The 17,631-nt window shown below is 45.7% G+C and overlaps 1 protein-coding gene across 1 annotated transcript in view; it reads right to left on the bottom strand.

The window, feature by feature from the left end:
• The window catches only part of LIMCH1 (LIM and calponin homology domains 1), a 190,098-nt gene that overhangs the window by 73,424 nt on the left and 99,043 nt on the right, over positions 1-17,631 (bottom strand). The window contains exon 4 of the mRNA XM_067298104.1: positions 436-542. Coding sequence (XP_067154205.1) covers positions 436-542 — 107 coding nt within the window. The remainder of the gene's footprint in view (positions 1-435; positions 543-17,631) is intronic.

A 17,631-nucleotide genomic window follows, 5' to 3' on the forward strand; every position in this document is an offset into this window, starting at 1 on the left:
ACCTTCAATTACTGGTTCAAAACCAACAATCAAAGTCCTATAATGGATCTTCAAAACAGTTTAATCTGAAATAACACAGCAGTGATTTTTTTCACCAGCCTACACAGTTCATTAGTTAGAGAGAGAAAAAGAAAGTTATCGGTTTAGACCCCCACCCACCCACCAAGTCCCACACAATCTCATTGTTTGAACTAAACAAGTATTTTAAAAGAGCTGTGCATGATTACTCTGGGAAAAAAGATTGCCCTTAGAGAAAGAGTGCTGAAGAGAACAGTCTATTCTTTCCTGTGCTGCAGGTTTCAAAAAACTCAGCTTCATATTTGCTTTATACAAATGACAGTTCTCTACCCTTTTTGCTCATTCTTAAATATTTACTATTGAATCACATGCATCTGAGGCTACAACATGCTAACTGCAAACTGCTGATGCACTTACTTGACAGTTACTCTGTTTGATGTGTCCTGAAGGTCACCCGGATCAAAAAGCTGAGATTCTTTAAGTCCCAGCTCTTTGCAGCCTCTTAAGAATAAGATGATATTATCCTGAAACAAGGCAAAAATTAAATTCATTTAACTCTTCTTCATTGGAAAAAGCAATCCTACCAAACTGACCACTCCCTGACTAACCCAGTAACAACTCGCTAACAGTCATATCATTAGCTAAAGGAAAGACATTACCAGTTATAGCATTTAAAAAGTGAATATGTTTTGTCTGAAGACCTGATAAGCAAGAAGCAAAACTTTTCTTCTTCTAAATGCAAAACTCCAACAAGTTCTCTTTCCAAATGCAGATTTTGGCAATTTTTTAAAACAAAAAACCCCTGCTAACTGCCCCACCTACCACTGTAGGCTGCCAGCACAGCTTGAGCATGTTACAAAACAGAAGGGCAATGGCTGGATTTCTGAAGCAAGCAGGGAGGGTATATAAGCAATGGCCAGCTCCCATTTAAGCAAGAAGTTTGCTCAGAAAACATTTTGCATGTCAATATGAGCAAGTCAGTTACTGCTAGTTAACACAGCCTTTCTGCTGCCTCTCTGACTAACCAGCCAGAAGCCATTGGGAAAAGAGGTAGGTGCTCTCTCCCCAAACAAAAGCCTGGAACTACAGTCCAGATAACCACAGTCTGTAAGAGGAAACAGCACCAACTTTGTAACACAGTTCATGGAGAATTTACACTTTCCTGAGCAACTTATTCGCTGTTGCTTAAATCAATACCTAGTATTAGTAAATAGTAAGACTAAGCCAAACTGAAATAAGCTTCTTTCAAAGCAAGTTAGAGTCATCACACATGGCTTTCCACTGAGGGCACTAGATCAGTACACGTGTGCATATGTTTAATATATATTTTATACTTATATACACACATGCACATACACTTCTCCCCACATCCTTTCATTAAACCAGTGAAACTTTCTTATGCAGGTAAATGTTGAGGGTCAGAAGAGAACAAATTATTAGATTTGCAAGCTACTAAATCAGGAACTGCAATGATGCTTGTGTGGACAAGTAAAGATCAAAGGTAGAGGTTGATAGTCTATAAGACCATTCATTTAACATCGCCAGCTCTTCTTTCCACTGAAAATGACCTGCCGCATGAATAGTCAGAGAACTAGAGCGTGTTTCAGATGCTTGAAATACAGAAATGTGTTTTTTTAGATCAGGAAGACAGGCAAAGGCTTGAAGAGATGAGGCAGCTTTCACCTCTTATCTCCCCCTCCGTGACCAGAGCTCTGACCACATCCGCTCTCAGGCTTTCGTTTGGGTGGTACTGGCACAGCTCGGTGAGAGCGGCTCTGTTTACTTTGTCAGGGTGCAGTGCTCAGCATGCTAATCGCTGTGGCACTCTGCATGCCCACAGTCTTGCACACAAAGCTTGCTGTCACCAACCACATCACAAAAAATACGGGCTTGCAAATTTAGAGGACTCCAAATCTCCTTTTCTTCCCTGGCCGAAACTTAACAGCTCTGGAAGGAGGCCAAGGAGAAAGGAACAACAGTTGAGAGAGCAGAAAGCCCATAACCTAGAGACAGCATCATTCATGACATAAAAAGATGCTTGTAAAATTCTCCATCTGGCTTACTGTTTGCATCATAATTTTTCCACAGTATTTCCAACTGCAACATGAATAACTCTTATGTTTAGCCTTTGAAGGAGGACAGTTCTGGTCAATTCCAAATGGTGGGTGGAGCAATGTGTAAATCTAATAAAAATGGAAGAGCATTAAAAAGTTCCTAGCAACATTTCCTAATAAAAATATACAGACCATACAGGATACACCAACCTAATAGGCTTAGAAAGCAATCAAGGGTGGGGGAACTCCAGGGAGTCTTAATTGCGCCCCTCTTGACGCCAAAAGTTCAAATGATAAATAGTAACAAAAATAATGGTCATTTGGCAGCCTGTGTAGTTTGGAAATTCAGTTCTTCTATTGATGAAATATCCACCTCTCAAAAAAACAGTGTCACAACCCTATGACTGTTTTTGTATATGCTTTTATTTTGATGGTCATCATAAAAGCAACGTTTGCCATCAGTTGCTGTAACACCATGTCCCAAAGTGTTCTTTGGAAAGCTGGTATCTCATAGCAGTAGGACAAACCATGTATGCCAACAAGATTCAAGCAGCGACCAATGAAAGAAGCATTTGCTTCTGTGACAACCTCATAGTTTTTATTTCCCAGTGGTCTTAACGATGGCAACATTTGTTTAAAAGGAGGGGAAAAAAATTGTTTTCAAGTGAGAAATGTTCAGGTAATCCTGCCTAGACTTCCTAAACTATTATTCACAAGCCAAAATGTATCTCATCATACTGCAAAACTGAACTTACCCTAGCTTGGTTCGGTGCCGGTGAAATTTGTATGTGTTAGTGCTGTTAAGACACTGGAGAACAATACGGCTAAACCACACAAAGGAGAACGAGTTTTATCATTAAGACCCAGCCCCTAGGAAAGCTTTCTCTGTGGATTACTACACCTTTCATTGGCCAAGTCCTGGTTTCTTTAGTTCTCAGAAGATTTTGCTTCCATTTTAAAAGAGAAATTATAATTCTTTATGTGTTAGCTGTAACTACTCGTTTTTTCATAGTTGCCTATTCTAAGGTCCCACTTCTTTGTTGCTGTTGAAGTAACGAAAAATGGGAAAGAAGATTTAAAAGCAACAAGGTATCTAAAGCATCCTAACCTTAAAAATGGGCTGAAACACACCTATGTGCAAGTCCAGCTCCTCACAACCTGACAAAGTTAAATAGGTCATGCAAATGGGTCACACTGCAATGGTGAGGATCACAGGCGCAGTCAGCTGGTGTGTCTGAGCTCACGGCACAGTATCTTTTACAACAGTCTCAAAGACAACACACACTGTCCCACACACATGTGGGCACGTACCCAAAACCCTGCCCCTCTTGCAGCTCCTACGGGGCAGCAACGCACAACCTTCTTGATACATTAAATGGAGATGGTGTCACCCTTCTCTCAGTGGTCACTTGCTGCAGTCACTGGATTGGAGCAGACAGAGGAGCAGTCGCTTGGTCAGCACCCCATTTCCTACAGCCCCAAAGGACCTGCAATGGTCTCCTGCTGCCTTACTCTCGTTTTAGTCCACACAAGAATGGTTCAGGGGCTCATTTCAATCAGACATCTTTTTCTGGTTCTTGTCTTTTGTACACACAGAGGAAGAGTGGGCTTAAGGACTGCAGTCTTTAATTTATCTTGTAAATTTGCTAGATTTTGTACAAAATTAGGCTTTATCTATTAAAACTGTAAAAATTATAAACAGTCTGATTGCAGAAGATGCTTCAGTGCAGTGACAGATACAGGACACAAACGTAAGTTTTATCAGTTAACCAGTGGGTTAAAAAACAAGAATTCTCTGCTTGCCTAAGCAGAGTCCTGGCAGTTACTGTTAGTTCTGCACTATAAGTAATAGAAATGTTTTGCTAGACTGAATTTCAGAGCAGAAAAATTAACAAACACAGAAAACATCACCACTTTTCAGGGCAAAGACAGCCATGGACCAGAAGGAAGGGAGCGTGGGGCAATGACCCCATGAATCCCAGGCAGAAGGACACACGGTGCTAGCCTGGAGTACGAGGAAGGAAGAGAATATAAAGCTCCCCCCATTTGCTCCTGCTCTCACAGTGGCATTTCAACACTGTCATCTTTTCAAGACGGGGGACGAGACAGTTGCTCAGTTGCCTCATTTTCTGGTGTGTAACTTGCATATGAAATAACCCTCACCTCTACAAAATCGCTGTGGCCAGCACGAACACCTGCAGCTAACACATACAGCACAGGAGGCAGAAGGACTACGTAAAGCATAATGAGGGAGGCAGGGAGTGAGGGAGGGAGAATATGCCACTCGCTCGTAAGTATTTTTTTGATCTGCTGTTTTTTAAAAAAACAGATAATCCATGTGCTGTAAATGTAAAAATACATTCACTGTATACCATTGTGTCATTTCCCCCTGCACAGAAAGTGGAGCACAAAATCCTAAATCCTGTAAAAAACAGAAATTGGCAGTTGTATAGGACAGACACCCCGGAAAGCCACCGCAAATTCACACTGTAGCACTGCCAACACACAAGACAGCTCACGCTAGTGAGAATCAAATAGTCACAGCAGGCAAATTCTCTCCATAGGATCTGCTGATCAGATGCAATGGAAAACAACTTGAATTTGGCCCATTTCCATTCCTTTCATCTTTCACAATAGTATACTAAGTATTCTCAGTCCAACCACACTGCAAACCCAAACTGCAGCTTATCACTGTGGAATGATCATTTGCCAGATGTACATAGCCTAGATCAGGTATATAGATAAACTTAGGGAAAACAAAACAAAATCAACCTATACGTTCGCAGAAAATACTGAATAAAATGCTAAGTGCATGCCACATCAAAAAGTTTGAGATATTAATAGTTGCCAGTAGTGCTGCACAGTTTGATAGGACAGCTGCAGAGGAACAGGTGGCATTTTTCATTTCTGGAATGCTCAAGTTTTATCTGTTGCAGAATAAATTGAAGGTTTCCAAAAAAAGAAAAAAGAAAAAATCCAAACTGCTTTTCTGAGCAATTTCAAATACAGACACTTAAAAGCATTTTGTTTACTCCCAACATTTCTTCCCAATTCCCTCATTCTCTATTTTAATTAAAAAAAGATGATGAAAAAATACTTACATAAAATCAATTGATTTTGACTGATTCACAATCTGACTGAAATGCAATGCTGAAATATTCAGTTCAAATCCACAAGGAAAGGACTTTTTTGAGAAAAGCTGGGAACTTCCCAACATTTCCCTGTTTTGGGTTGTTTTTTTTTGTGGGAGGGGGGTCTTTGTAAAAAAAACCACTTTTACGAAACATTGCTTTCCATAAATTTTCCAAATCAGAAGATCTGGAAGCAACTCAGTCATAGTCAGGACACATGCATTTGGAAACTTTAGGATGCTTTTATATCCAGAAGACAAAGGACTGCACCACACCAGGACTGGAGGCAAACCCTGTAATAGCATTAAAGGGGACAAAGCTACATACAGCCCAAAAGGGTTCTAGTACGTAAGAGCCTTACCTAACAAATAATAAACGCAGCACGAGGAAAAAGAGAAAAAGAGTGACACCAGGACCAAAGAGGGAAAGTAAAACTCACCAGTCAGTCAGTTTGATCTGATCCTTGCCTCTCAAACTACAATAAAAGTCCAGAGCAGCAAGAATTGCCAGCACATACACCCACTGGCCGGGAAGCTAAACAACTGCCACGCACAGATGTTGCACTAACCGCACTCCACCCACCTCCATTCACCAACTCACGCTGCACCCCGTTCAGTTTCAGATACCCCCCCAAAGAAAGCAAATAGAAATCACAAGAAATGGAAGCAGCAAAGGCAGGAACAGACTATCGCACAACAGCTGACTCTCCTTTCTCCTCAAAACAACACTTCACAGCAGTGAGACAGACAGAAAACAGTAGTAGGGCAAAGGAAAAAATTACTACCATGTGTGGAATCATATGAGCCTCTAGGACAAAAACTAGTCCCAGGGAATAAATACAGTGACGATGAGATCAAAATAGCAAGAGTAAGGGGCTGGCAGAAGGCAAAGCTGTACAGCTCTGAAAGCTGCGCTACAGGAGCAGCAGGGAAAAGGGCTGAGGTTGTCTGAGCTGAGCACCAGCAGCCAAAATGCCTGACAAGCTGTACCTGGAAGGGCTCAGCAGAAAAGACCACAAAGACTGTCTCTGCAAAGAAAGCCAGACCTTTCTCTGCTTCTCTTTGGACAGTCAACAAGGAAGGGATGCGTCTCCTGACATGACAGCCCTGGTCACTGAGCAAAAAGGCAAAAAACACCTTAAAAAAAACATGAAGGAGAAAAGGTCTGTTGAGAGCATTCTGCAACTACAAAAAACTAATCAGTAACCCCAAAAGTGGCTCTAAGCAATCTGCAAATATTATCTAAGGCTGCCAAGAGACATTCAGTACCAGATCCCCCAAGATCAAGTGAGAACTGCCAACTTCCTACCAAGGTGCTTAAGTGTGAATGCTTCCAATGGGACTTAGTATGTTGGAAAAGAATTTTCTAGGTTGGATTACAAGTGCCTAAATCCATAAGATAGTGCAAAACTTATCCTACTTTGATAGTGTGAAGAGAAAGCAGGGCAAAAAAAAAGCATGCTCCATTTATCTTTTTAGTGAGCTACTCTTAGCATTTTTGGCATCCAGCAAAATCTTTTGCTACTAGTTCCAATCATTAGTCTCATATAAAACATGAGCATATTCATTCTACATTAATGAAGTGTTGCAACTGAAAATAAACAGAAACAAGCATGCCATGAGAATTTGGGGAGGAGGTGCTCTGAAAAAACACAATACGCTAATGAAATGTGTTAAGCAAATCACATTATAGGCACATTTGTCCCTCAGGTTTCCAAAAGCACACTGTTTAAAATTAACAGCTTGCAATTCTGTAAGTAAACCAGAAGTACAGTAGCAGTGTTCACTCTTAATAAATTGATTGCCTTTGACATTTCTTAAATCTGTCCTCAAGTATCAGCAGACTTGCTTTTTAAAACTCTTTGCCCTGTAACAAATTTCAACGATATTTCTAAGTTTCTTACGTGACCTAGTGTATTATTATCATTACTACTGTGGTTATAGCTAAAATCCCAGACAGGAACAGTCATATCTGTGCATAATGAAAGGCAAATGCAAGGAGTTCAGAGCATAAAATGACTTTGCAGGTCCTGGGCAGGAAGTATAAACACAGCGTGAAATCTGGGTACTGAACGGAACGGATGATGTATCTTATTTCTGCAATTTTTTTAAATGAGCTTAAAAATCTCTGCAGCAGGCTATGATGTAGAAGGAGGTAAGAGACACTGTAGACAGGGAAGGGGAAGGATAACAGGGAAAAGGAAGAATAGGAGGGGACCACAGGAAAGAAGATAATCAAGAGCAGCCTTCAACACAACAGCAAAAGCAAGCCACGTGGGGGTGGGAGGGGTGCACGGAGTATGAGCACCAGGCAGACCCTATGACTTCACTATTTAAGTAGGCCCTGATACATTGCTCCTTGCTGCATCAGGTCATCATCCCCAAAGACACAAATGAAACATTTAAACAACTGGGGGCTAAGTCAACGTCCCAGTCTTTCAAGGGAGAGCAATCAGATGATGTGTATTTCTTCAGATTTGCCAAACCCAAGGTACACCCAGAATAAGACGGCTTTGTTTACAGCAATGAAGACACAGCACAGGCAAGCAAATCAAACCCCCAAAGCATTTTCAGGCTATTCACTAGCTCTGATGCTGATGAAATCATAGCCAGCTGTCAGCATCCACCCAGTCTTGGAGAAGGAGTGTCCACCTCATGCCATATACTATGGTTGCAGCCATACTATAGCCAAGGAAGAGGTCAAAATGTCCTTTCCACTCTCTCTCTGCAGCTTTTCAGTACCAAATCATACTGCTTGGCTTCTGAGGATTTGGGTCTCAGTTTTGTTATCTACTTACCATTTTTTTGATTAATAAAGCTCATCAAGAGCAAGCTCCTGTGCAGTAACGTGCAACCAAACAACTCCTAGAAGCTGCTGGGAATTCACCTTGTTAAATCCAGAGTCAGATGGGTAAAAACACAAAGAGGGAGGAGACACCACTGAAAAAGCAAAGCTTGGTTCCTTTTGCTGTGATGAAAAGGACTGTCATTTGCCTTGCTCTGTCTTGTTGGCTGGGCTATGGTGTGGAGGAATGGTTAGGCCAAAAGGGCCATGATCTGTTAAAAATGAGCAATCCCGCCTACAATTACATAGAATAAGGCTCAGCGTGTGGGCAAGCTGCTGTCCTTGAAGTCTCCTCTAAACAGGAACATCGCCGGTGTCGACATCAAGAAAAGGGGAGGCAGCACACAGCTCTGACCGCAAAGCTACTAACACAAGCAGTCGCCCGACACCAATCCTGTCACGGCACATCGCGCGTATACAGGGGGCCTTAACCAATAGTAGCATTGTAACTAACGCAAGCTTCTGCTCATTGTCTATATATACTCTGTAAAAGCTTGAATAAAGGGAGAACGACCATACTCATATTGAGACTCATCGTTACTCCGGGCCCGTCCCCCCACTCCGACATCTGGTAGCAGAGGACGGTTTATCTCCGAGACTACCGATAAGAGGATGATTGACTTCCGATAAGAGCTCCGAGACTGCGGTAAGCAGCGAGAGGACGGGAGTGGGGATCACACGGCTGGGAGGAGTGCTGGTCGAGAGCTGCCGCCAGACACGGCGTCGGGGTCGCGCCCCGTCTCCCAGGGAGCAGCATGGAAACGGACGCTGCAGCCACTCTGCTAGCTGGGATCCTCTCTAAGAGAGGGGTGGATGCCCCAGTGAAGCAGTTACACAGATTGATTAAGTTAGGGCAGCAATGGGGACATTTTTCAGACACACACTTGCTATTCTCCGTATCGGAGTGGAGAGACTTTGGGGAAACGATGTGGTCTAAGACCATTGAGGGTGGAGCGAAGGATGAGAAGGAGATCAAGGCGGTACGAACCCTCTGGAGTACGGTCCTGGAGACTCTGGTGGCGATGAAGGCGGAGAGGGAGGTGGCTGCAGCGGCTACAAAAATGTTGAGCCCTGCGCCAAGTAGCACCCCTCAGGGACCCGGTGGCGGGTCTCAGCTCGCTATCAGAGGGACTGGCTCCGTGGGTAAGCCGTACCGCACAGTGGCTGAGATGCTGCAGTCCTTGCGGAAAGGTTCGGCCGCCCCACAAGGAAAAGGGGAAGTTGCCACCGAGCCGGCCGGCTCAGGCACTGCCGAAAGCGCGGAAGTGCCACAAGGTGCCTCCCATGACTCAGAGGGGGGCGGGTCAATCCCTAGTGTGCCGCCCCTGCCATCAGCCTGTGAGTTGCAGCGACCCTCAGTCCCTCCTCCACTGCCTCCTGCGCGGCCTCCGATGACGCTGCGAGGAGCGTGGCGGGAGCCCTCGACCCCGCCCTCTCCCACATCGTCGGGCACAGCTACGCCCACTACCCCCAAAGGAGGCGGGCCGTCTACGGCTCAGCTGGTAAAAAGGATTGAGGAACTATCAGAGAAGCTGGAAAAGCTGGAACTCAATAAGGCAGGGAAAGGGTCCCTCCCTCCCTGCATGCAGCAAGCTGCGCTTGAACCCCCAGCCGGGAGGGAGTCGCGTTGGAGCGGCATCATTAGGGATGCCATCGTGGAAGGACAATGGCGCCCCGGTGCCTTAGGGGGCGGAGCATCGGCTCTGGCCTTTCCTATTGTCTATGGCGGGGGTGAGAAGAAGTGGGAGCCACATGATTGGAAACTCCTGCAGCAGGCCCGAAATACGGTGTCAACCTATGGGGTCAAGTCCGAGGCGACTCGACAGATTGTGAACTGGATTTTTTCGGCCGATCTCATGTGTCCGTATGACTGTAAGAACTTGATGCGGCTGCTGCTCACCCCCACCCAGTACCTGTTATGGGTGGCTTCTTGGCAACAGCGCAGCACGGAGGAGGCTATGCGTCACCAAGACCCGGGCGACCCCCTGATTGGCATTTCAGCTGAAATGCTCACGGGGGACGGGCCATGGTCTAGCTATTTAGATCAGCTCAACTACCCTCCTTCAATGCTCCAGTTGGCATCGCACCTCGCCTATGACGCTTTCCTCGCCCTGCCCGGAGGAGGCACACCGTCCTTCGGCAGCCTGACTCAAGGGGCGACTGAAAAATATAGCAACTTTATCGACCGCCTCTGGGAGGCAATCATGCAACACCCTGACCTTACTGAGGACGGCAAGGGGCAAATGTTTAAGGTTCTGGCCTTTGATAATGCAAACAAGGTCACAAAGCAGATCTTGGCCTCCTTGCCAAAAGGAGCGGGGGTGGAAGAAATGCTGTTGCGAGTGGAGCGGGCGGAGGCGCAAAAGCAAGGGGGCAATGTTGCTGCGGCAGTCCAGAGTGCGGTTGCGGCAGTAGTTCAGAAAGACCGAGGGTCGGGCCATCGGGGATCATCCAAGGGCAGTCCCTTTGGGGGGCGATGCTTCCGATGCGGCGAGCCTGGCCACACGAGAGCCAAATGCCGCACCGCGGTATGGTGTGATAACTGCCAGAGGGACTCCCATGCCACCAAGGCGTGCTCAGGAAACGGCCAACTGAGCGCGGGGGGGGGCCGCGCGCGGACACAAATGCGTCCTCCCGCGCGCCAGGGGGTTTTCTTCAACAGCACCGACCTGCAACCCGAGGGAGCCTGGGAATCGACGTGGAAACCACAGTAGACGTCACGCTCGTTGACTCCTCGGTGCAGAAGATCCCCAGCAATGCCATAGGACCGCTCATCCATCAAGATAGCTCCGTCAGAGGGCTGCTGGTAGGGCGGTCCTCCGCTGGCATTCAAGGACTTATTGTCTTGCCGGGAGTGATCGATGCCGACTCTACGGGCCATATATATATCATGGCCTATACCGTTTGTCCACCTGTCTTCATTCCCAAGGGCAGCAGGATTGCACAGATACTCGCCCTTGACACCTCGTTGGGACGCCCGCCACAACTCCAACCTTATCGAGGTAACCGTGGCTTCGGATCCACCGGACCTGCTGTTTGCTTTACCGCAAAATTGGATCGTCGTCCCACCATGGGTGTCACCCTCTCACAACGCGGTGCCTCCAAGCGAGTCGAGGCCATGCTCGATACCGGAGCTGACGTCACCATCATCAGCCGGTCTGTGTGGCCTACGCAGTGGCCGGTAGAGAAGCCGACAACATCCATTGCAGGCGTAGGGGGCCAATCTATCCCCTATGTCAGCAAACGGCCGATCCACTTGCAGTTTCCAGAGGGTCAACAAGCCAGTCTTAAGGTGTATGTGTTACCTCTACCTGGGACTTTGGAGGCCTTAGTTGGCCGAGATGTTTTGAATCAGATTGGAGAAGTGCTCACTACGAAACCTTTTTAGTCCTGGGCACTGGGGAGCAGTCGCCCAACCCACCGTTAACCTGGAACACCAATGAACCCGTGTGGGTTGACCAGTGGCCCATGAGTGAAGAGCGACTGCAAATCACCAAGCAGCTGGTCGCTGAGCAGCTTGCCTCCGGGCACATCAAGCCTTCTGTCAGTCCATGGAACACGCCTATCTTTGTCATCCCGAAGAAGAACGGAAAATGGCGACTCTTGCATGACCTCCGCAAAGTCAATGAACAGATGCAATCTATGGGAGCACTGCACCCTGGCATGCCATCACCTAATATGCTACCAGATGGGTGGCACATACTGATAGTTGACTTAAAGGACTGCTTTTTTACCATCCCTTTACATCCTCAAGATACACAGCGTTTCACCTTTTCTGTGCCAGCAATAAACAAGGCTGCACCCGCGGAGCGTTATGAGTGGGTTGTTTTGCCGCAAGGAATGAAAAACTCTCCAACATTGTGCCAACTTTATGTTGCCTGGGCATTGCAGCCGCTCCGAAACCGATGGCCAGACACCATAATCTATCACTATATGGATGACATTCTTTGTTGCCAGGAAAAGTCTTTTACAGACGAGTCACTACAACAGCTAAGTGATATTCTCTCTAAAAAGGGACTTATCATTGCACCAGATAAGATCCAGCGCACGGCTCCGTGGAAGTATCTTGGATGGTCCATTGCAGAGTCTAAAATTCGGCCCCAAAAGACAGAACTCACAACGCGGTTGAGCACCCTGCATGATGTACAGACCCTGCTTGGGGACGTACAGTGGGTGCGACATTGTGTTGGTATCTCCAATACCAATATTGCGCCCCTGACGGTGCTATTGCGAGGCACTAATCCTGCTAACAAAATTACTTTGACACCTGAACAACATGCTGTGTTACAGCATATCACACAAAAATTACATTCGGCATGGTCCTCTCGACGCCTCCTAAACCTTCCCATATCCCTAATAATATGTAATGGGAAAGACTCACCATATGCGGTCGTTTGTCAGTGGCAAAACAGAAGCGGGGAATCTCTCTCCCCTATTCTGATCAATGCCACTGCCAAACGCAAAAACCAAAACGATGCATTTCATATCTTGGAATGGGTATTCCTGAGTGTACAACCAAAAACGAGTATCCAGACCCGAACCGAAGCAGTAGGTGAATTGATACGCAAAGGGCGATCAAGAATCTTAGAGATCAGTGGTCAAGAGCCGAACGATATCAGTATACCTGTTAACATGGCTGACCTAGAGTGGTGGCTCCAAAACGCTGTGGCCATACAAAACGCTCTGTTAGGTGTCTGGGGTAAGGTACATTCGTGTCAGCCTCAGGGAAAGTTATGGCAGGTGCTACAGCGAAATCAATGGATAGAAAAGTCCAAAGTAAGTAGGGAACCCCTTTCAGATGGCGTTACTGTCTACACGGATGCGGGTAAGCGCTTGCGACGTGCCGCGTGCGTGTGGAAAGAAAGTGAGCAATGGAAACAACACGTCATGGAGGGACAGCCTCAGGATTCCCTTCAGACTTTAGAATTAACTGCGGTAGTTTGGGCTCTAACTAATTGGTTGAATACCCCTCTAAACGTAGTGACTGATTCAATGTATGTAGCAGGGATAGTACCACGGCTGGAGGATGCCTTAATAAGGGAAACATCTAACCCGAGGTTGGGAAGCCTGTTCATCACCCTGCACTCTGTGCTGGGTCAACGAACAGCGGCTTGCTGCGTTATCCACATTCGTAGCCACCAGTTAGATGTAGGGCTAGGACAAGGCAATCAGCTCGCTGACAGCCTGGTTAGCTCAGTGTGTCATCTACCCCCTATGGACAAATTCCAGCAAGCTAGACAGAGTCACGACACATTCCACCAGAACACAAAAGGGCTAAGAAGACAATTTGGTTTAACAGAGAGTGAGGCCCGAGGTATTGTACAGGCTTGCCCAAGATGTGGGAACCATGGCCCAGGTATTGGGCTTGGGGTAAATCCAAAAGGGTTAAAGGCTCTAGAATTATGGCAAATGGATGTCACTCATGTTCCAGAATTCGGTCGGTTAAAGTATGTACATGTGACCATTGATACCTTTTCAAAAATGATATGGGCAACTGCATTACCCGGAGAAAAGGCACAACATGTGTGCAAACACCTGTTGGCTTGTTTCGCCATATTGGGCGTACCGGAGCGGATAAAAATGGATAATGGACCTGCCTATATCAGCCACAAATTCAGGGCGTTTCTGTCCCGATGGGGAGTTGATCATGTTACAGGAATCCCACACTCACCCACTGGACAGGGCCTAGTGGAGCGCACCCATCAAGTGTTAAAAGACTACCTAAGGAAGCAAAAGGGTGAGGAGACGGACGCACAGCAGAGACTGCACCGTGCGCTCTTCACCCTGAATTATCTCTGTCTCATGGGCGACCGTGAGGAACCCCCGGTGATCATTCACCACCAAAATCTTAAGTTTAATAACACAACAACGTTACCACAGTTTAAAGTAATGTATAGGGACCCAGTCTCCAGAATATGGACTGGGCCCGCCCCTGTTGTCTTCAATGGTCGAGGTTATATGTGTGTCTCTACAGATCGTGGTCCAGTGTGGGTACCCAGCAAGAACGCGAAGCCTGTCTTGACTCACCATGACTCATCCAACGGGCAAGAGGATGGGGAACCTGATTCTGGGGGTACTGCTCCCAGTGGTAATGACTCTTCACAAGATTGATCCCAGGCCAAACATGTGGGTAACCTGGGCGAATGAAACGGGCCAGCAAGCATTTTGCTTGTCACTGGCCTCAGCTACCCGACCCTTTAGAATGTGTTTAGTAGGGATCCCAAGCTTTGACGCAGCGGCTTTCTCGCGCTTCGCTGCTCGTAATTGTAGTAAGAGTATTTCAACTGCTACCTGTAGTGTTACGCTCATCAATAGCTTGAACACAACTCTGCCTTGGGATCCACAGGAATTAAATCTGCTCGGGGCAATGCGTATCGGAAACACGTCAAAAAACTGGACACAAACGTGTCTATACTTTAAAGGAGGGTTTCAGGAAAAAAGGCGGGGATCTGTACCATGCAATTGGACTGATGTCAGCCCAACAGACGAGCACTATCGAAACTTAACCGGTCCCTTTTGCAGTGTCATTGATTCCTCCAATACGCCCCTAGGAGTTTATAAGCCCGATGACTTCCGGGGCGCATACAATATAGGGCCTCCCAGGGCATTGTCGCCTGAAGTATTTCTTATATGTGGGGACCGAGCTTGGCAAGGCATTCCTGGGAACGCAGAGGGGGGTCCGTGCTATCTAGGGAAATTGACCCTATTGGCCCCGGATGCCAATTGGTGGAGGAATGTCACAGGAAAGGGGAGTAATGTCTGCCGCAAGAGAGCTGTTACTGGCTTGTCCCCCGACTGTGATGACAGGGTCTCCCTGTTAAGTCCCACAGAGCGAGTGTTTCTGTCCTTTTTCGTACCCGGGGCGGCCGCCGGCAACACCCTGAACCAGATCGGGCGTTTAGCCTGCTGGGCGGAAAAGCAAGCCAACATCACCACGCAGGTGATTGAAAGCCTGCTGGAAGACCAAAAAGGCCTAAGGCATGCCATACTGCAAGACCGGGCTGCAATTGACTTTCTATTGCTAGCCCAAGGCCATGGTTGTGAGGATTCTGAAGGTATGTGCTGCATGAATTTGTCTGATCATAGTGAATCCATTCACAAACAATTGCAGTGGTTGAAGGAGCACACAAGCAAAATCCGTCAGAACCATGGGTTATTAGACAAATGGCTAACTAACCTGTTTGGAAATCTACCTCAATGGCTAATAGGATTGCTTACTGAAGGCTTACGCATTCTACTAATCCTTGTAGTTGTATGTTTATGTTTATGTGTAGTATTAAGCTGTATTAAGAAAGCTCTGCTGAAAGTAGTGAACCAAGCCTGGATTGCTCAAAAACAAGAAGGGGGAATTGTGGAGGAATGGTTAGGCCAAAAGGGCCATGATCTGTTAAAAATGAGCAATCCCGCCTACGATTACATAGAATAAGGCTCAGCGTGTGGGCAAGCTGCTGTCCTTGAAGTCTCCTCTAAACAGGAACATCGCCGGTGTCGACATCAAGAAAAGGGGAGGCAGCACACAGCTCTGACCGCAAAGCTACTAACACAAGCAGTCGCCCGACACCAATCCTGTCACGGCACATCGCGCGTATACAGGGGGCCTTAACCAATAGTAGCATTGTAACTAACGCAAGCTTCTGCTCATTGTCTATATATACTCTGTAAAAGCTTGAATAAAGGGAGAACGACCATACTCATATTGAGACTCATCGCTACTCCGGGCCCGTCCCCCCACTCCGACACTATGGCACATGCCATTATAAAACCTACTGCAGAGCAGGTTGGAGAAGAAAGAAAATGAAAGAAATATCACAACGCAGAGCTCTCAGTGCAACAGGAGCTTAGAATTTGAGGTCTGTACCCCTTCTTATCCATCCTCCTGGCAATATTTACACTAGCTGAAGAAGGAATGAAAAAAGCCAGGAAGACAAATTTGACCTTTACTTGCTCTCACACATCATGGATTATGAGTGCTGGAAGTAGGACTAGATCTAAACAGAGATTTCAAGGACCCCTGAAATCATGTTTAGTGTCACAATATTTCTTTCCAAACATTCTTTTGGGGCAAACTGGACATTCTCAGTTCTCAGCACATCCCTGTCCGACAACTGAGCTTTACAGCAAAATATAAAAATGGGTAAGAAATCCATAACCAAGAACAAAATGCTCTTTTCTAGGTTTGATGTATTTCTGTGTAATTATTAGGACATGATAAATTGTTAAAAAAAGTACACAGTACGACTACCTACTTAGGAGATCTCAAGGACAGCCATCTAGAGCAAACTGCATTGAGTAAATAAAAAATACATAAACTTTAAATCCAGAGTAATAAATTGTAGCAACTACTACAGTAGCTACTGTGAAAATGAAAAGAGCCTACAAATCAGGGGGTTACAAGTAATGGGACCACCAAAGAAACTAACCTGAGCCTTAAATATGAAGGAGTAGAGTTTCCACTAGACATTCCGTTAAAAAGTAGACTAACCTGCATATGAAAAAAAGAAATTCATAGATGAATAAAGTTGAATTGCCTCCTGAGTGAAATATCTGAAAAGTACACCCCCAGGGTAATTTAAAAGAAACACTGCAAGTAGTTTGAGCTCCAACACAAACAAGTTTTTCATGTGTTACATGCAGCAATCAACTACACCCAAACATTGCTGAACAAACCTTTACCTTTCCTGACTGCTGTCAAGGCAATCATGTGTTAAGCCACATGTGCCATAGCAAAACAGATGTTTCTCAAAAGCTATTTATATGTGTGCTCCTGCTGAGATACTGTACTACGGTAGTAATAAAGATTACCTATACAAAGTAGGCCTATGTGCTATTTTTTCCCCATGTTTTCCTTAACTTTGTTAGTAGATCTAATACAAGATACTACCTTTTCTTACATACTCCTGCTTCCTTTCTCTGCCTAGATATTCCAAGCTTCATGGGATCCATTTATCACATCTGGTGTCTCAGGGCATGTTACTCAATGCCTGCTTTCTACCTTTGCTTGAACTGTGGAGAAAATAATAACCCTATTTTCCAGGAAGAGCTGTTTGACTACTCCAGGGAACCACCAGGTACAACTTGCCACAGGACTTTTGAGATGGAGTGGGGCTAGCAGAGAAGGAAAATGAGGAAAATCCTGTACACCATGATCCTCTCCACCTGAAAAAGTGTGTCTGAGGATCATTAGCTACCTGTCTAACATAATCTATTATGAACTAGTATAGGTAACTTCAAGCATAATCAGTGCACTGCACCTGCAAGCACATTCACAGGGATGACTATCTGAAAAACATTTTTTAACTTGTGATCACCGAAATGAATATTTCTGTTTTCTCTCCCTCAGTATATCCAAAGCAGACAGCAAAGACAGAAAGAGAAACTGGAAATAAGCATTCGTGAGATTTACACCTGATGCTTTTCTGAAACACAAGAGCAAACCTAATTAATCATAAAGTAATGGATGGCTCTGTGACACAAAGCCATCTTAAGAGTTACAGCTTAATTCTTATTTTCTCCTGGTCATTTATCAGCTCTCTTCCTATTCAGGCACATAAGCAGATTTCATTCGAGTTGTACAGACCTGGAAA

This window comes from Apteryx mantelli, chromosome 5, assembly GCF_036417845.1.
Source record: "Apteryx mantelli isolate bAptMan1 chromosome 5, bAptMan1.hap1, whole genome shotgun sequence".
NCBI lineage: Eukaryota > Metazoa > Chordata > Aves > Apterygiformes > Apterygidae > Apteryx > Apteryx mantelli.